Here is a 21,246-nt window from a genome sequence, read left to right on the forward strand (position 1 = left end):
TAAGTTACCTTCTGTTTCTGGCCAAGTACAAGCTCTCTAAGGAAATCTGGTAGCTTCCTGAGGCCAGCTGGTACAGGTTAAATAATTACACAGTCTGTGATTCAATTAAAACTGGGCCTTTTGCTTCGGCTGCCATCAACCCCATGAAAGCACCCTTTGCCAAAGTCTTACCCTCTCTTTTTCCCCCTTCTCTTCCAAGGCAAAAATCTCAGACAGGAAGTTTCAGATTGATAATGTTTAAATATAGTTAATGGTAAATTCAATAAGTTGCTCAGTGGGCCTAATGATAAGTATTTGATTAAACTGGGTGTGCTGCTATCTGCATTTCCAGCCACATGCATCCTAACTGCCACCTCCCACCCCATGTCAGAAATGTCAGCACCTACAATTTATTAGCTGCACCTTCAGCTCCTCCAGTGTGATTGCAATGTACCTTCAGCTCCTCCGATGTGACTGCAAAGGTTCACAGTATGCAGTCACTTTTAATTTGATGAGGTTTTCATTTCAACTGCCCACAGGATGCCTGGTTGGTAGAGGGACTGAGCTCCAGGGATGAGCCTGGCTGAGCCCCGTCCACGGCCTCAATCTGTTTTACTTCTGGTGGCCCTGCCTCTCACCCACAGTCACACAGGAAGGCACTTTGGGGAGGGATCCATCTTAATTCTTTGGGAATATGACATTGTAGAAAAAGTCATGTGCTTACTCCTGGTCATGGAAATAAATAGTAATCTAAGACAAAGATGATGTGTTGGCCAGAAAATCAAAGTTTTGGATAATTATAAGTATATATGGAATGTCAAATTCAGCAATGACTCTAACCTACACTGCGAACAAATCTATAAGGACACACGAGGAAAAAAATCAATTTGTGGATTTGTTTCGGCAAGTACACTGCTCTTTGGATACAAGATAAAACTTAAGAGAGTGCCGTACAGATGGTTAAGTTGTGATATGAAGAGATACAGCAGAAATGCGAAATTCACAAAACTAACACAAAAAATAAATTTTCATATCTGCAAATCTGGGAATAAGCAAACAACCAGGAAGTCTCCTTTCACAAAGGCACTGTGATACCATTTGGGAGCTGAGAGGAAACCTTCCCAGGACTTCACCCGGGTTTACAGGAGAGATGGCCTTTTATAAGGAGCTATTATGTCGCCAGCCCACCTATTCTCAGGACAATGGCCAGCTCCCAGGGTAGCCATGACTGTTACTTTGGCCCTAAGAGAACCAAAGCCCCGTATCTTCCCTGTGTCTTGACCCCAACCCAAGCCTTTATATTGTGTTCCCTTGATTCCTATTATCCTTGAGTGACAAGAGAGGAGAAGGGTCTTGAAGATGGCCGAAAAGTACTATATTTCCTATCTCTGTGCTGCGTTCTGATTTTTTCTTTTTCTAAGCATCTTTAGAGGAAACAATATTTTTGATTCAAACTTCCTTTCCACTCCTCCAGCATGCTTCAAGGAAGGCCCCTGCCAAAGACTGAACAGTTGCCTTCACTTCTTCCACGTCGCTGTGCATTCAGTTTAGTTTCCCTTCAGTTCCTTTACTCTGGGGCCTCCTTGCCTGCAATGCTTTCTTCTGGCTGGGCAAATGCTCTCTGCTCCTCAAGGCCAGGGTTTCACAGAGTTCCACATTCTCTGTGAAACCCTGCCTGATTGCTTCAGCCGTGACTGAACATACTCTTTCTAAAAAATTAGTCAATTATTTGAGCTTCCTAGGTGGCTCAGAGAGTAAAGTGTCTGCCTGCAATGCGGGAGGGAGACCTGGGTTCGATCCCTGGGTTGGGAAGATCTCCTGGAGAAGGAAATGGCAACCCACTCCAGTATGCTTGCCTGGAGAATCCCATGGACAGAGAAACCTGGTAGGCTACAGTCCATGGGGTCGCAAAGAGTCGGACAAGACTGAGGGACTTCACTTTCACTTTCAGTTAATTATTTAAAATTGAAGTATAGTTGACTTATAATGTTCTGTTCACCATTTCTGTGTATAACAAAGTGACTCAGTTTTATACATATACACATTTTTTCATATTCTTTTCCACTGTGGTTTATCATGGGATATTGAATACCGTTCCCTCCAAGGACTTTGTAGTTTATCCATTCTGCATATACCAGTTCGCATCTGCTAATCCCAAACTCCCAATCCAGCCTCTTCCAACCCCCTCCCTCTTGGCAACCACCAGTCTATTTTCTATGTCTGTTATTCTATTTCTGTTTCATAAATAGGTTCATTTGTACCATGTTTTAGATGGATACAACTAGGGATCATCATGGGCTTCCCCTGTGGCTCAGCTGGTCAAGAATCCGCCTGCAATGCAGGAGACCTGGGTTTGATCCTTGGGTTGGAAAGATCCCCTGGAGAAGGGAATGGCAACCCACTTCAGTATTCTGGCCTGGAGAATTCCATAGACTTTATAGACGATGGGGTCACAAAGAGTTGGACATGACTGAGCAACTTTCACCTGACTTCACTTCACTTTTCAGGGACTATCATGCTAAGTGAAGTAAGTCAGAAAGGGATGCTTTTCTGCCCTTGATAAGAAAACCTTGCTGTTGCTCTGTTGTTCCCCTGTGCTGTGCTGGCTCCCACAGGTGCCCGAGGGAAAGGATGATGTCTTTAGTATATATGCATGGCACAAAACAACTTATTCACTGACTGAAATGCTAAGCTATACACACATGTGATTAATCCTGGGACATAATATTATAGATGGTCAAGCAAGTTCTTTCATATTTAGGCTGTAAGTGGGAATTCCTTCCATGCCTCTGTACTTGCTCTAAAATTACTTAGTTTTCTAAAATGTAAATTTGACTAAGGTTCTTCTCAGTTTCAAATCTTCAGTGGCTCTGCCCTGCCCCTAGGAGAATGATCAACAGGCCTGAGCAAGGCATGGGCAGCCTGCCATGAGCTTAGACTCATCTCTCACCACTGTCCCCTTCTTCTGGTTCTTCTGGTAATACTAAATTTCTTGTGGATCCCTCATATCTTCTCTGATTCTCCCAGGTGGAACTTATCTCAGCTTTCAAAGTGTGGTGGCCAGATCAATGGCATTAACACCGTTTAGGAACTTGGGCATTAACACCATTTAGGAACTTGTTAGGAATTCACATTCCTGGGCCCCACCCCAGAAACTTTAAGGCAGGGCCCAGCAATCCAGGAAAGACTGACAGCAGGAGGACAAGGGGGCAACAGAGGATAAGATGGTTGGGTGGCATCATCAACTCAATGAACATGAGACTGAGCAAACTCCAGAAGATAGTAGAGAACAGGGAAGCCTACCCTGCTGCAGCCCATAGAGTCGTAAAGAGGGGGACACAACTGAGCAACTGAACAACAACAGCAATCTGTGTTTTTATAAACCATTCAGGTGATTCTGATGCCTAGTGAAGCTCAAGGACCACTGTTCTTTATTTCTTTATCTTGCCCATATGTTCAGTACAGAATCCATCATGTGTCATTTCATCTATACTTTTATATAATGTTTCTCTGCTTCCTGAGGGTGTGGACAATATTTTATTTACCAGAGATACTAGGTACTTACTGACCTGAGTAAAACGAATTTTCCTAGGTAGCCCATGATATTGGTGGCAATACTAATACTAATAATGGTAGTGCTTAATATTGACATAGCACTAATCTTACTAAGAAACTTCGTGTGCACATTAGTCGCTCAGTTGTGTCCAACTCTTTGCAACCCCATGGACTCAAGCTCACCAGGCTCTTCTGTCCATGGGATTTTCCAGGCAAGAATACTGGAGTGGGCTGCCATTTCCTTCTCTAGGGCATCTTCCCTGGAGAAGGACCAGAGATCAAATCTTCCTGACCCAGGTCTCCTGCATTGCAGGCAGATTCTTTATCATCTGAGCCACTGGTAGTACTCCGTAATATTTATATGGCACTAATCACCTTAGAAAACGCCATACCTACCTGTCTCGCAATGTAATTAGGATATATTTAAAAGAATAAACACTTCTAATATATTCACAGCATGAACGGCAGCTGGTGCCTTAGCTTTTCGTATAGAGACAATGGATTTGGAGCCAAAAGCTCTGGATTCAAGTCCTACTTCTGACATTTATTAACTCTGTAGTTCTGGGCAGAGAAATCATTTCTAATTGCTGAAGCTCAGTTTCTTTATTTAGAAAACACAGATAATCAGATGAGATCATGTAAGTGAAGTCAATCTGCAAGCTATAAAATGATGTTAAATGTTCTGGTCTCTTCTCTCTAATTCATCTTCCTCGTGAGTACCACAGCTCTTCCCTCCTCATCTTTGTACCTCTCATGATTCGCAGTTCAGGAGATCAAGACTTGAGAACTGATGAGATAGGAAGAGGGGGCCAGGCTGGGACTGGAAAGGAAAGGAAGGACAGTCCAGGCTGTCTCAGCACTTTATTTCACTTCTTTGGTCTTTCCTCCTCCAAGAGAACCCATGTCCAAGAACAGACACTGAAACTTAGCTTCACAAATTACACAGAGTTGCTATGATGTTAAGATGATCCTACATATCCCAATGTTGTTACTCTGCCATGCAAAACAGTTTGGACGTGCACGGGATTCATAATTATAGGCCGTGACTTCTACACTGGGCTTTGGGGACCTCTGACCACCCTACATACTATTCAGGGCTGAAAAGCTTTGGCCCTTGCTCCTGAGAACTGGAGCCAGTTGGGTGAATGAGCAGACATTACTCAAATGGTCATGAGCCACAGAAAATGAAAGAACTAAAATCCTAACACCTTTTCAAGCTAGAGACTTTTAAACAACCAAGGTTGCATTGAGTTTCCAAAAGAAACGATGAGGCCAGTCATCCAAACAACTATCCTGAAATTCATGGTTTCTCACATAGCTTTCCAAAATTCAAGCAGTCACACACTAGAAATGACAAAAATGTGTATATGCAAAGTTGGTAGGGAAAGCAAAGGCACACAGCTGAACAGAGATTTTCAGAAGTGCAATATTTCCCTAAAACGGTGACTTCCTCTCCAGTGGTCCAACTCAGGGGAGTAGTGTCCTGACTTCCTGCCCTCGCTAACAGATCATGCTCTGTTCTCCCTTCCTGAGGACGTGGTACTCACACTCTACACCTTCATCACGCTAGCCTGCTGTTACGGCTCAGAACTCCTCTCCCATCTCCTCAGACTCATGCTCCGCCAACACCCTCTCTTCTCTCCTTCTCCTCAGCCACTCTCTCAACATCACCTCTCTCCTCTGATCCTATAAAATTAAACAAGCACCCCCACCACCTCAAGACACGCTGCCTCCTCAGTTGGTCATGGGTGGAGTGTCCTGGTCATGTGTTCACAGCCATCTTTTTTGAAAGAATTGCCTTGTTTCCTGTCTCCACTTCCTCAGTTCTGCATTCACTCCTCCAGCCACAATGATGTGTTATTTGTGCCCTCACCCATAGGACTGCTCTTATTGTGTCCACTAATGAGTTTCAACTGGAAAATCCAGTGGCACTTTTCAGACATTGCTCTTTCTAATGATTTATTTCCCACAATTGACCATTGTAAGTGGTCCTTTAAATTCTTTAAATCATCCCTCCCCCTATTTCTATCTCCCTTAGTTTCCTTTTATATCTTTGAAAACTTCCTTCCTGTCTTCTTTGGAGAAGATTCTTTTTCCTCTTCCTCACAGGACACACTTCTGCACAGTTCCTTTCTTGGGACACTCTTCCCTTTTCATATTCCATGCTTCTCAGGTGACCTTACTGATTCCCACAATTTCAACCATCACCTCTATCTAGTACAGACACTGGTCATCTACATATTCACACACACACACACACACACACACACATATATATATCCCATGCATGGAAAATTCTTAAAGAGATGGGAATATCAGATCACCTTACCTGTCTCCAAAGAAACCTATATGCAGGTCAAGAAGTAACAGTTAGAACCATACATGGAACAGCTTGGTTCAAAATTGGGAATGGAGTACATCAAGGCTGAATATTGTCACCATGCATGTGCAGTCCATGGGGTTGCAAAGAGTCAGACATGACAGAGTGATTGAACTAACTTAAGCAGAGTACATCATGTGAAATATTGGGCTGGATGAATCACAAGCTGGAATCGAGATTGTGGGGAAAAATATCAAAAACTTCAGACCTTCAGACAGGGAGATGATACCACTCTAATGGCAGAAAGTCAAGAGGAACTAAAGAGCTTCTTGATGAGGGTGAAAGAGGAGGGAGAAAAAGTTGGTTTAAAACTCAGCATTCAAAAACTAAGATCATGGCATCTGGTCTCATTACTTTATGACAAATAGATGGGGAAAAAGTGGAAATGGTGACTGATTTTCTTTTCTTGGGCTCTAAAATCACTATGGATAGCGACTGCAGCCATGAAATTAAAAGATGCTTGCTCCTTAGAAGAAAAGCTATGACAAACCTAAATAGCCTATTAGAAAGAAGAGACATCACTTTGCTGACGAAGGTCCGTATAGTCAAAGCTATGGTTTTTCCAGTGGTCATGTACGGATATAAGAGTTGGACCATAAGGAAGACTGGGTGCCGAAGAACTGATGCTTTTGAATTGTGGTGCTGGAGAAGACTCTTCAGAGTCCCTTGGACTGCAAGGAGATCAAACCAATTAATCCTAAAGGAAACAAACCCTGAATATTCATTGGAAGGACTGATGCTGAAGCTGAAGCTCCAAAACTTTGGCTACCTGATGTGAAGAGCTGACTCATTGGAAAAGACCCTAATGCTGGGAAAGATTGAAGGCAGGAAGAGAAGGGGACAACAGAGGATAGGATGGTTAGATGTCATCACTGACTCAAAGGACATGAGTTTGAACAAACTCTGGGAGATAGTGTAGGACAGGGAAGCCTGGTGTGCCACAGTCCATAGGGTCACAAAGACATAGGGTTGGACACGACTTGGTGACTAAACAAATCCCGTGTGTGCATGCTCAGTCACGTCCAACTCTTTGTGCCCCATGGATGTAGCCCCCCAGCCTCCTCTGTCCATGGGATTTCCCAGGCAAGAATACTGGAGTGGGTCGCCATTGCCTTTTCCAGGGGATCTTTCTGACCCAGGGATTGAACCCGCATTTCCTGCATCTTCTGCATTGCAGGAGGATTCTTTACCATTGAGCCACCTGGGAAGTCATATATATCTCAGTCTGTTTTAAATATATAATTCTTTCCATCATTCAGACTCTTTTAAAGAAAATTATTATAAATTATCCTAATTTAAATGCATTTGATTTTTGCTCTTACTCCTTGTTTTTATCCTATGCTCCAAGAGGTATTTAAAAAATTGATAATCAAATTCTTTCATGCTAAAACAGTGCTTGCCGTTGGTATTTGGGAAAATTCAGTAATTCTCTCTGAGCATATTAGAAGTACACCAGGCATGACTCCATTGTAATGTGAATATGTACAGTCAGACAAAAGATGAAAATCCACATTGGTGAAGGGATGATGAGACCGCAGAATTGAATGATCCTCTTCTACTGTGGCGAGTGGTCATGGATGGGAAAGGATGTGGGTGGACGAGGGTAGATACCAGTGACCACGGAGCTGAGCAGAAGTCATTTTTCAAGGTAGTAGTTACATACCTGGACTCTACAGCTAGACTGCATATGTTATAGCCTGAAGTGAAGTGAAGTGAAGTCGCTCAGTTGTGTCCGACTCTTTGCGACCCCATGGACCAGGCTCCTCCATCCATGGGATTTTCCAGGCAAGAATACTGAAGTGGGGTGCCATTTCCTTCTCCAGGGGATCTTCCTGACCCAGGGATTGGACCTCCATCTCCTGCATTGCAGGCAGACGCCTTACCGTCTGAGCCACCAGGGCAGCCTGACTTCACCATTTTCCAGCTAATTAATCTTAGTTACTCAATCTCTGCATATTACAAGTTTTTTTTAAAATAGGTACTAATGGTATCTACGTCAGAATGTGGCTGTGAAGATTATGAGGTAATAATGAAAAATATCAGGAATGGTGTCTGATGCATAGCATGTGTTCAAAATTGTTAGTTGTTATTATTATTTAGTTAAAAAGTATAAAAAATGAGCAAAAATAATGGTAATTATTGAGGCAAAAATTACAAACTATAAAAGATTTAGAAAACAAGTTATCTTACAGTAGAGCACATGGCCAACCACAAGCCTTATTTGACTTCAATGATTACATACTTTTAATTGTGGGCCAATAATCAATCACAACCAAAATATAAAGACTGACTTCATGAATAGAGTTTGATACTGTAATTAATTGTGACCTACTATTTAAGTTAGCCTCACATTTCATAATATGCTCAACTGTTAGCATAGGGTATGGTAAACTCACATAAACTCACATAGATCTCACACAGGGTATGAGAACACAGAACACATCTGTGTCATTCACCTCAAGTCTAGAACCATGCCTGGCGCACTGTAATGTTTAATATATGCCTGTTGAGTAGACTGGTATAACATGTACTCGTTCATAAATGGTAAATAGTTTGCATAAATAACCTGCATAGTCAACTTAATAAGTGTCATGACTGTTGGGCAAGATGAAAACTATTTACAGAGTAAGAGAAGGGCAAAACATTAAATCAACCAATTGTTCATTCTGCTAGGAAATCACTCCGTGTCTATAAGACTGCTCTCTACCTTCTCAGGTGTGGATGGATGTCAGTCAGGTCCAAGTTTGGAGTCTGGAGACGTGGGTTCTAGGCCTGCACTCTAACACTAGTTATGGGACATAAATTTGAAATTAAATTTTGCCTGGATTAGATTATTTTTAATTCCTTTCCTGGTAGGCATTAAGAAAATGGTAAGACACACATAATATTAGAACAAGTATGAGGTTTTGAGTAATGGTGAGCTGGAGAAGGGACCAATGCAAGGTAATTGAGACTTGGATACAAGACACTACAAAAATAACACTGCCAAAAGTTGGGGCATTCTGAAGAGCTGATGAAACAGATCCTATGGAGAAGCACTTTAGAGAAGTTTGAACGGAAATAAGAGCAGGATGATGGCTCGGAAGGGCAGGGACAGTGAAGAAGAGATGGAGGTGATCTGAGGCCCCTAACCTCTAGTAACCTTCTAGGAAGCACCAAGGAAAGATACTAGGGTTTTAGAGCCCGTGCTAGAGAGGAGAGACAAGCAAGGTTCTCTGTACCTTGAGTATCTTTCTGGATTTTTTTCACACCTAAAACTGGAACAAAAGCTGCACTCTTTACCCACCCCAACTCAGTGCCTGGGTGCATGTGATAAGCTCTTCAGGCTCTTTCTCAAGGTCTCCCACTACCTGGAAGCACTTCTTGGTCAGAATGTAATGAAATCTGGGAAGTGTCAGTGGAATGAGTTGAGCACAAGGTGATGCAGACAAAAGGGGAGCGGGGGTGGGGCTGGTATTTTAGTGTAAGTGATGCCCAGTCTATGGGACAGAGATGTGAAAACTCACTAAGAGGGAGAATTATTTGCTGTAAGAACTTATTTTTCTACCAGTGGTTTAAGCACTTCGCTAGCTTGCTCAGTTGCTTCAGTCGTGTCCTACTCTGTGCGACCAGCTCTCATAGCTCGCCAGGCTCCTCTGTCCATGGGATTCTTCAGACAATACTACTGGAATCAGTTGCCATGCCCTCCTCCAGGGGATCTTTCTGACCCAAACCCACATCTCCTGTGGCTCCTGCACTGCAGATGGATTCTCTACCTCTCAGTCACTGGGGAAGCCCCTTAAGCACTTTAGGAAAATGAATCCACCTAAGTCTCTGCTATTACCCTGGGCTGCAAGGGCTTAGGTCAAAAGGGATAATAAAGTGAAAGGACACTTACTGATCTTGATCTCAACTGATTTGCACAAAACATACACTATGTGATTGCCAAAAATGTCAATTTTCACCAAAGCTGCAGTCATGGTGATACAGAAAAGCAAGAAAAATTCCTGTGCTAAGGAATAAAGCATTGTACTTAGTTCTATTTATATGTGTGTGCACACATGCCTGTGTGTGTCTATTTACATGTATGTGTACATGTTTATATGTACACGTAGGTATTTGTATAAATATATGTGTATACATATATGCACTTTTGTCTGCATATGAACAGAAGTGTGAGTTTATGTATGGACATAAATATACATTTCATATCTTCTCCATAAAATATAGGACAATAGGTAGAGATGGATTATTATGACTTAACAGATGGAAAAACTGAGGAACAATTAAATTAGGAGGGTTGTTTAAGTTCTCCTAGCTTCTTTTATTGTATTAATATTTATTTACACTGTATATCAACTCCTTTACTATTGATAAGCACTCTGCAATCGCTTCAGTGACAGCTAGGGGTAGTGATGGGTGAGATGACTGGTCCAGAGATTATTTTATTCAACCAAATTGCACAAAAGAGAAAAAGTAACACAAACAGTTCTGTATTGAAATCCTGACCCTCCCACTTATCTATCCGTAACCTTGTGAAAGCCAGACTATCTCTCTAAGCCTCCTTATTTTCATCTGCCAAACAGAGGATTATAAATAGGGCCTGCTTTGCAGAGCTGATATGAGGATTAACCAGGACCAATGATTTATTTATTTATTTCCTTTTTAGGACCAATGATTTAAAGAGTTCATTGCAGTGCATGGCGCAGCCAACATTTGACGGCTCATGAGTGGAGCACTGCGGTGGATCCATGGTTTGGCCTCTGCTTTGTTCTGTCCTGTGTATAATCTTATTTTTGAGGACAGCAAATTGGCATCTCTTCATAAAATATACAGCATGGCTACTAAGGACTCTATGGTAAAATAATATTCCAGAGCATTTTTCCTTTTTAAGATAGAGAGAGCTGGCTTCCATAGGAATAAAGAAGGAACTCTGTAAACACATTTGCAGTGACAGAAAAGTCCAACTTTGAACCCCTGTGTTTATGTATGTCGTCATCTCTCCCTCACAGACCCTCAGTCATTGCACAATGTTCTGCCCTTTCAGATGGCAGAGTTACAAGAATGTATAGTTTAAACTCTGCATTTTGCAAAAGATGAGCATTATTTTTGAGTCTGGGAAACTTCAAAATAATTTGATTGCCTTCTGTGTTTTGTCTCATTAGGTAAAGGCAAAAAAGCTCTGCTTTTCTGTACCAATATACAGCTTGTGTTTTAATTAAAACAAGAACTAGGCTCATGACCAGGGGGGAAAATCATGAAACAGAAACCCTATAATACGTAAAAGGGCTATGGTTGGAGAGTAAGAAAAGGAGTTTTAAACTTGGGCATCTCTTTTGTAAACATCTTTTTCAAATGTATTATGCATTCCCCTTCCCCCTTCCTGCCACTAAACCAGGAAAGAAGCATAAAGGCTGCCAGAAAAGGAGGTTTACAGAATTTTAACAATACAGGCAGGTTTATGGGAGACAACATTTCTTGTTGGGCTTCCCAGATGGTGCAATGATAAAGAATTCGCCTGTCAATGCAAGAGACACAAGAGATGTGGGTTTGATCACTGGGTGGTGAAGATCCTCTGGAAGAGGAAATGGCAACCCACTCTAGTATTCTTGCCTGGAAAATTCCATGGACAGGGGGGTCTGGTGGGCTACAGCCCATGGGGTCGCAAAGAGTTGGACATGACTGAGAGAGTGTGCATGCACACACATTTTTTGTTATACCAGTGAATTAGGAAGTTGAACACATCTTTGTGGGGTTTTTTCCCCTAATGTTAGCATCTGAATTATATCCACTTAGCCCTTAAAGCAGATGTAAATTTATTGCTCCTAGGTTACCTAAATAGACTGAGAACAATCATTTCAATGTTTTAGAGGCTATGTCCACTTCTCTTCCCATGAAGACATTATACAGGACAATATATTCTGACATGTTTAAAGTCTTAAACCTGGATGAGACGGAACAACTATAAAATAATCTACCATGTTACAGAGGATGCCAGTTAGAGTAGAGTTTCTTTAGTTTTAAGTGGATTGAAATAGACCAGGATTGTTCATTCTCAGTACTGCCAATATCTTAGGCTAGATAATTCTTTCTGGTAGGGTATTTTCCTAGGCATTGCAGGATGTTTAAATCCATCCCTGGTCTCTACCCACCAAATGCTGGTTATACCTCCCCAGTTATGACAATCAAAAATATCTCCAGGTATTGTTAAACGTCCCCTGGGGGAAGGGTAAAGTTGCCCCAAGTACTGAGGCTAAAAGCAGATATTCTAAAGACAGTGCTCCTAATTCAGTGGGTGACGCTGGGCAAGTTAAACAACATCTCACACCTCAGTTTCCTCATCTATAAAAGGAAAATAACAATTTTCCCTTCTTCAGAGAATTATTGTATTAAACAAGATAATGCTTATCCCCTGGGAAGTGCTCAATGTTAACCATTATCATTAGTTTATCAAGTCTATGCAATTTCATTTTTTCCCTTCTGGTTTCAGTTTAAATGCAGGTTAAAGATCCAAACAATAGGAATATATCTAAAGGGGGTGAGTTTGAGTGCAGTTACACAATTGCAGATGGAGATCTTTACTTATGTTTCAGAGTGGTCAGGCTATAGAAGCTCAACTATTGCATAATTCTGAATCCTAATTCGCTAAACAGCTTCAGTTATTGCTTAACATATTTTATTATCTTTCAAGTGGAGATTCCTAATTCATCAAAATTATGGGCTGCTGCCAGATGACTCTTCTATAAACACAACTGCTCTATTGTATTTTTTTAAAAAAAGTCTTGACATGATGCCTGGTCTTTTCCCTGGAGTTCTTTCTTCACCATTGGTCATATAAATATTATTGTAGCATTCATTGAAATAATAACAAAAGCTACCATTTTTAAGAGCAACTTACTGTGTGCCAAGATAAGTGCTTTCCGTATATTACTATTTCACTGAATCCTCGGAACAATCTCAAAAATGAGGTGGGTATATCAGCAAGGCAGTTATTGTGCTACAGCCAGCAAAGGTCAGGACGAGGCTGCAGCCCAGACTGGTGCCTTCAAAGTCTATGCACCACCCTGAACTGATAATCATAACATGCGTCCCTTTCTGAAACACTTTCTACCTTACCTCCACCACCCACATCATCATTCACTTTCCTTGCTTTTTCCCACTCAACTCAAGATAGCTGGAGGGGAGTGGTTTTAAAAGAACCAGGCTGTGATCCACATTAATTATGGGACTTTCCAGGCGGCTCAGTGGTAAAGAATCCATAGGAGATGTGGGTTCCATCCCTGAGTCAGGAAGATCCCCTGGAGGAGGAAATAGCAGCCCACTCCAGTATTCTAGCCTGGGAAATCCCATGGACAGAGGAGCCTAGTGGGCCATAGTTGATGGAGTTGCAAAGAGCTGGGCATGACTAAGTGATTGAGCATGCATGCATAGTGATTTAAAAAGGGAGAGGGAAAACACTCACTTCACATCCATCTTAATGAGGACTAATAATAGTCTGAAAGCTGAAAGAGGGAAAGGCTGAATTCACATATAGGAAAAGGTAGGCAGATTCACCCATGGCTGAATTAAATGGGTGATTCATCAAATGCACCCCCGGAATCCAATTCTTACATAGAGCATGCATATTTCACTTAAGGGAAGGAGTAAAGTAGCAGAGTAACACTGCTGCCAGAGGCATGTGAAAGACTGTTTTTGAGACAGTTGCCACTGGTGACCAAAAACCAAGACATCAATGGAAAGTAAGGTCAGGAAGTAGGTCTGTGTTGGCCCTGAGAAGAAAAGGCATATAACTTGTTCAGAAAAGCCACCTTCTCGTCACATACTCTGAGAGTCAGCCCAACTGGGCTAGGGTGTGAGAGGCCAACATTGCTATCTGGCCTCTGGCAGAATAGACCATGTGGTCCAGGGTGAGTCACAAGAAGCTCTGAGCAAGCAGGCAGACCATCCGCTCACAGCAGCCAGGAGTCAGACTGGAGGCAGCAGGAAGTTAGTGAGTGCAGAGGATTCGAGGAAGTTCATCCATCCACAGTACTACAGGAGGAATCAGGGCCTCAGAGGCCAGCCTGTCCTGTCCTGAGCAATACATGACTCTTCCTCGATATTCCCAACAAGTGTCCAACCCGTGTTTTGAAAGCTCCAGTGACTGAAAGCTCTTATACTGTTCAAAGACTAATAACTTGGCCATCCTTCAGTCTGTGTCCTTGTGAATGTTAGTGCATGCAGGCTGTGGCACAGCCAGTCATATAAAAGGGACTAATTATGGACATTATGGACATCTACACTAATCGGGTTAATTATGTATATAAGTAAATTTATGAATGTGCCTGTTATTTGCAGGCGCCTCATACATTTACCCAATGAATAACTGTGACAAGAAAGAAACAGATTAGGAAGGGGAAGCCCAGTGAGGTTACATGCTTTCTCATCCAAGCTCACACAAAATGAAGTGGGATTCATTCACTTCCTGGTCAGGAAGGCCCCCAAACCACACTTTGTCTGCCACAGCAGGATTTCTGTTGTCAATTTCTAAATGTGGTAGGAAGAGCTTGGAATATACAGACTACAACAGAGAAAGGAGACCATATAGATTAAGGCAGAATTTCCTGAAAGCACTGCTTGCAAGGAGCAATACTTACAGAGATGTCATCACTGAAGTCAATTTCATCCAAATCAAGGTATTCAGGGGCTTCCATTATTCTTCTTTGCACATTTTGAGTAACGCCAGCTACTTATAAAGTCCTGGACAAGAATGAAGCACAAGAGAAAAGCAAAAAGGTTAGCTGCTTTATAACCAGAGATCATTTTATTTAGACAAACAAAATGAGAAAAGTAACTGGTACAAGGGCTGCCTTTGAGCACACTTTCCCGCTTGTTTCCAATGTCCCCAGCCTGGCCCTCTAAGCACAGCTCCTCTGGACTCCCCAGGAGGGTCCCCAGTGGGTAGCCATGGGTCCTTCACTGTATTTCATTTGTGCCTGTTTGTCTTTGCCAGAATAGTAAGTAACTCAGGTCAGACTCTTCCCCATTGATTAAGACGGATCCAGCCCACATCTAACACTACACCGTGGGTGAATGTATGGGCTTTGAGGATGGGAGCAAAGCTCGAAATCTGAGGACAACACTATTCAAATGTTTATGTGGGCGTATCCTCGGATCCTGGGCATGGAGTAATGAATTCAGCTTCTCCATGGTAATAACACAAGGACAGGCAGATACCAACTAACCAACAATAATGAATATTTCAGAATTTGTAGGGCAACCTCCTGTTCACCCCTCAAAAGAAGGATCTAAGCACAGATTTAAACCACAGAGTTACTCCATCGCCCCCTGCCTCTAAAAGCTTTGCTTGCCAGTGCCAGAGGGACCTGATACAGGCGCCAGAATGTCCTCGGTCAGGACTTGCCTCTGGGCAGCCCGCAGCAGTTCTTAAATCTGTCAAGGAAGATATATCGCCTCCCAGTTCATTTTCCCATCACTTATCATCACCACCATCGGCAGTGGCAGTGGCACCTATAGATGTCAGGAATAGAAATAAAGATCTCTTGCCAGTGCCTTGCTGGGCAGTTCTTTTCTGCAGAGCAAACTTTGAGATGCTGAAAAAGATTCCATTTCCTGTAACTTGTTTTGCTTATTACAAAAACTGTCTTATGCACTCAGACTTGAGAATCTTAAATAATTTATTTTCTCCTCTTTCAGATCTCTACTGAAGTGGTAACTTGCCAAACAGTAAGGAATACATTATTGGAAAGTGAAAATAAATCTAGGCTGATGAGAATGAACTTATCAGTATAAGATCAAGATTGTAAAAATACCTAGTTTTTAAAGGAAAACTTTGACTCTGAAGGCACTGATTTCTCATTTTGAGGTTTTTTGAAAAAAAAAAAAATCTACAAAAATAGCACAGTTGCAGCAAAACAGAGAAAAATCACTCTTCATTCCATACCTCAAATCCATCACTTGACTCAATTTTCCTTTTTGTCCCTTCCCACATGAATATACCATTTTTATATATTTTTGATTTTTAGTGGACACAGAGTTGATCTAAGAAAGGATTAGGATGCTATTACCATGTACAAATGTGATTATCCATTTAGAATATATATTAAAAGTTCTTCTGAAATCACAGGTATAAAATAAAAAGAAAATCAATGTGTATTTGATATCTAAATTCAATTGTATTATTTATAGAAACCTAAAAATTAGTTTGTAAGCAAATTGCTTGGTACAAAAATGTATCACTTTTCCTTTAAGCCTCAAAAAGCTTTTCAGAGAAAAATATGCACACTCATACTTGCAAATTACTCAAAATAACTTTCCCTTCCATTCTGGTGGATTCTGAGACAATCCAGACTTGGGATTCCAGCTTGTCAACTAACAAATCTTCTTTCAATCCAATTTCTCTTCACTAAATCTGTACTCCACAATGAACTGTTGATTTATAGACTCTATTCCCAAGGCTTTGGCGAACACAAAGATGATTCTGGGTGTTAGGATGGGGTCCAGACACAGTATCACCAGAAGCATGGAAACATGAGATGAAGTAGAAAAGCATGAGTCAAAACTGGGGAACAAGTGGATCTTTCAATACATGGATATACAAAACTAAATGCAAAATGCAAATGACCACATCTTAACTAAAGTTAACAGTCACTGAGTCTTTGTTTGAGGTGTTATTGACATTATGAAGAACAATTTGCATTTGAGCATAGACATTCTAATGGAACATATCCAGTGGATAATATAAATCATGACAATGAGAAAATCTTTATATTTGGTCTTGGAGGTTGACAGTGAGATTCTTTATTCTAACAGACCGGAACATAAGTGTTACAACAGTTCCAGCCCATTACATGAAGGCTATATTTATTTCAGTAGGTTGAATGGTCCCGTCTCAGATTAAGTGGTCCAAGGCATACAGTATTCTTCTTTGCTTCCCAATGGACCCGCGCATGCAGCCATCTCCTTTAACACGCCTAATGCCATCTGCAACACAATTCCTTCTGTCAACTCTCAGTGCTTCTTTCTTTCAAGGGGCCACTCTGGAATTATTGCATCCTCATTTATAAAGTAGAGAAATCCCTGTGGTTCACCAAATCCGGGTCACATTACCAGCATCAAGTCCATCTTTCAGGTGAGGGTGAGCTCACGGTTGCCCCAGTGGTTATTACATCGTCTCTTCCTTCCCCATCTGCCCTCCCACAGAGCACATAGGACCCTCGAGGACTCCCTTCTGAGGAAACAGGGATGTGATGGGATCAGAGTCAGGTTTAGAGCGGCCACTGCAACTCATCCAACGCAATCAGGAAACCGAGCTGGGCCGGGGATGTGCTTCCTTGCTTGTGCTCTTGGGGCACCATCCCACCCCGCACACCAGCCACAGCGGAAGCCAGCGAGCCCCCCTTTTCTGACGGCCCCACGGGCTCTGATGGAATGAACAGTCATAGAGGGCACACCCGAGGCCCAGGAGCCAAGTCTGGCCCGCAGATGTGATGTGTTTGGCCCCAGCAGTATTGCTAAAAAATAGACTCTGCTGCCAGCTTGTAGACCTTTGGTGATTTCACATAAAACTCTGGATTTCTGGCTTCACTTAAAAAATATCTGAAGCTCTGGCAGCACAGGTCTGTGTTCCGCACAATAAATAATTGGCTGGAGCGGAGCTGCCGCTGCCCTTTCAAGGGGACGTGTGCTCCTCAGCTCCGCCCCTCAATCCCCACCAGTTCTGCCAGGCCTCGGGGCATTTCAGCCTTTGACCCTTCAGAGGAATCCAGGATTAAACCTTAAGTGCCATCCTCCCCTCTTTTCTTATCGGTGCCTCCTGTCAAACGAAATTTCCTTCATTTGTATTCTAAGCTTGAAACAGTATTCTACAATTGTTTTGAATTCTCACACCACAACAGCAGCAAAACACAATTTCTCACAAATAAACTACCGGCATGTTACAGTATGCGCTTGTCCACGGCCTCCATGTCATCTCTTAGCATTAAAGAAAGGAAACCCTCACAAACACAATAAAATGTTAGGAGGCGGGGATTACATTTCCTTCATTTTACAACCAGAGGAAGAAGAGGTCTTTGCCTTGTGGTCACTGGCGTTGTGCAGTTACACGATGCCACTTCACTATTGTGACTGGGAGGAAGGGCAGAAGCTATGCCAAGGACAAGTCCGGAAAAGAGACCAAGACCATCCTCTGCGTGGCCAGCCTGGCAGCTTGGACCCAAGAGGGCCAAGCGGCTCCAGGCCAATGAGAGTGGGTCAACAGACACCTCAGTGGAAAATATTTTTCAGCCTCCCCAGAAAGGGCAGTTCAGCTGACAAGCCTTTACATGAGATTTTTATTGCTATACCTCATAGTTGGCCCTAGAACCCTCTGGGATCTCAGAGCCCAGACATTTATAAATTTGCACGGCACCCTTACCCCATTAGCCCTGAGCCTACACGCTGCAGATCCAGGTTCCTTCTCTCCTCTTTTGCCCACTTCCTTCCCCTCAGGCACACCTCTTACAAGACCCGTCTACCCTCAGATACTGTTGACTGGTTGAAATCCTTCCATTTCAAGGTCAGTTGGGCTTTTCTCTTCACTGACGTGGGCAAGTTTTAATTTGTAATGCACTGAGGGATGCATGTCAAGTGTTTCGGCTTTCTTTTTTAGGGCTGGGGGGAGATGTGAAGGTGGAGAGTGGGCAGGAGTGGGAAAACAGAGGAAGGGAAAGGAAACGCTTTCCAATGGCTTAAGTCTACTGCTTTGGGTGGGAAAAATTACAGAGAGGGAAGGAAAACCAAAATTAGGATGTGGGGACACAGGACTGGGTGGCCGGGACCCACATGCCATGTAGAAGCGATGGGTGACATGACGCACCCTTTCTCTTGATGTGTCCAAGGCACCAGAGAAACTTTACCCAAACTCCAAACTGATGCCAGTTAGAGGGAAAGAGAATAAAGAAGTAGAGTAATGAGCATCAACTGTGCACGTCTGTAGAATTTTCCCTACTTGCACAGAGTTTTGATAAACTGCCAAGAACAGAAGTCCCTCCAGTGCCTATTAAAATGTACAGCAGGGGCTCTGGCCCTAATAGGTCTATCAACGCCATGTCACCTTCTCATGGGTGACCTCAGTGATGGCCCGACTGCTTCCTTCAAGGGAAGATTCAATTTAGGAAAGAGCTCCAAGTAACTAAGAGTCCAACTGAATAATCAAAAGTAGGCATCAATCTAAAAACTAGCCCCCCACCTCCAGTATTAGGACTTTCAAGTGACATTTTCAATTTTTTTTTATAGTGACTTGAAAACTGGCTCTGAAAATAGTTCCAAATGAAGACTTACAAAATCTGTTGGGAAATGAATGGCTTAGAGTGGCCGACAAAATTTCTTTGAGGAACTACCCTCATTTAAAGTACACGTTCTGGTGTGCTTGGCTCATAAAAGGCTCGCTGATTTGCGACTACAGTCACAGATCACATAAACTGCTCTACTGAAATTCTTCTTAAAATGAATTGCCTCACTCCATTTTACAAGGAGTCAGCATGGACTCATTCTGAAGGCTCATGTTACACAGATTTCTCCCCTTCTGCCAAAGTCACTATTGCTACATTTTACCAGTGTACTAGGAGGCCTGGTAATTAAAAGTTAAGTTGGGCTTGTCAAAATAAATGAGCAGGGTACATTTGGTGATGAGGTAACCTTGGCTGATTTGCATTACAGCTTCTTTCTTTAGTCTTTAATTCACCAATAACTTGGGAAAACACCGCACTTGCCTACACTCTGACACACACAGCCAAATTCGTACTGGGATACATTTTCAGTTTAAAAGCCTAGGCGTAGATATTGAACTTTCTTTCCTTCATACAACAAGAGTTCAAAAAAAATCACAAACTGCATACTGGAAGGCGCGGGTGGAAAAAAGTAGAATATATGAAATGTCGTCCCCAGCTGGCTCAGTAGATTGGCTGGCAAGGAGGCAACTCATTCCAAATGTTGGATTCAGTTTCTCTCACTCTTTGATTCAATAGTGGCCAGAGGCATGGCAGTCACTGAATGCCTAGTATTGAAGCAGAAAGATGAGAGAGGCAAGAAATTTCTACTGGAAAGAGGTAACTGAAGGAGAGCCAAGAAGTACATATGAGGAGAAAGGGGAGGGAAGCACAAGCTGTGTAGATCTCATCCTTGTCTTCATTTATGGCATGTTCCCGAGAGAACATGTTAGGTTAGATCAACGCTACTCTCCAGGCCAGTATGGGGGCAAGGAGTGCAGAAAAAAAGGCCATCACCATGTACTGTGGGCCTTGCTGGGACACGTAAATACACAGGAGCTGGACATTTGCAGCAACATAGGTAGAACTAGAGAGTGTCCTACTGAGTGAAGTAAGTCAGAGAAGGAGAAATATCCTATGACACCCCTTATATCTGAAATCTAAACAGAAATGATACAAATGAACATACTTAAACAAAACAGAAAGAGACTCACAGACTTAGAAAACAAACTCATGGTTACCGGGAGGGTGCAGGGAAGGGATAGATAAGGACTTTGGGAAGGCCATGTACACACTGCTATATTTAAAATGGATAACCAACAAGGACTTACTATATAGCACAGGGAACTCTGCTCAATGATATGTGCCAGCCTGGACGGGGAAGGGGGTTTGGGGGGGAATGGATACATGAATACTTATGGCTGAGTCCCTTTGTTGTTCACCTGAAACTATCACAACATGGTTAATTGGCTAAACCCCAATACAAGATGTTTTTGGTGTTTCAAAAAAAAAAAATACACAGGAGCCTGAGTCACCTAACTGAGACCTTGTAGATGAGGGAAGTGTGCCCAGTAAAGGGGAGGTCTAAGCTGACAGCTGAAGAATGTGAGGGCACAAATGGTGAGTGAGTCGATGGGGCAGGAGGAAGCGTTCTGGGTAGAGCTGCTCTACGGGTGGAGGCCTGGAGGTGAGAAGAATCCTGAAGCAGGATTTCCAGAAAGATGGGTAACACAGATTTAACACCTGCTGCTCTTTTTTGCTTCAAAAAATGGGTCTTGAAGGGTGATAGCTGGGGTGGGTTGATAAGCACGGCAGGCAGGAGACTATTTCCAGAGTATAGACAGTGTGTGCTGGAATAACAAATTCTCTGGCATGTCTGGAGAAAGTACAAGTGAGTATTTGCTCTCAGGACGCTTTAATGTAATGTATTGAGCCCACTCCAGCTCCAGGAAAGGGGAGCTGCATTTCCGGTTTGAACGGCCACAAGGATTTATGAAGTCAAACTTTAGACCAGGGGTAGGTCTGGGTGCTTTTACATATACTCGCTCGCTCACAGTTCACCAAAGTCATAGGAGACAAACATCTTTACAATCTCCTTCATGCAGC

The 21,246-nt window shown here is 42.5% G+C and overlaps 1 protein-coding gene across 3 annotated transcripts in view; it reads right to left on the reverse strand.

Annotated features, from left to right (window-relative positions):
* SNCAIP (synuclein alpha interacting protein) overlaps positions 1-21,246 on the reverse strand; it is a 152,236-nt gene that overhangs the window by 64,349 nt on the left and 66,641 nt on the right. For all 3 annotated transcript variants that reach the window (XM_065934456.1, XM_065934473.1, XM_065934465.1), the window contains one exon: positions 14,530-14,632. In XM_065934456.1, the coding sequence (XP_065790528.1) occupies positions 14,530-14,586 (57 nt within the window). In that variant the 5' untranslated portion in view covers positions 14,587-14,632. The remainder of the gene's footprint in view (positions 1-14,529; positions 14,633-21,246) is intronic.

The sequence above is a fragment of the Muntiacus reevesi genome, chromosome 1 (assembly GCF_963930625.1).
Source record: "Muntiacus reevesi chromosome 1, mMunRee1.1, whole genome shotgun sequence".
NCBI classification, from domain to species: domain Eukaryota; kingdom Metazoa; phylum Chordata; class Mammalia; order Artiodactyla; family Cervidae; genus Muntiacus; species Muntiacus reevesi.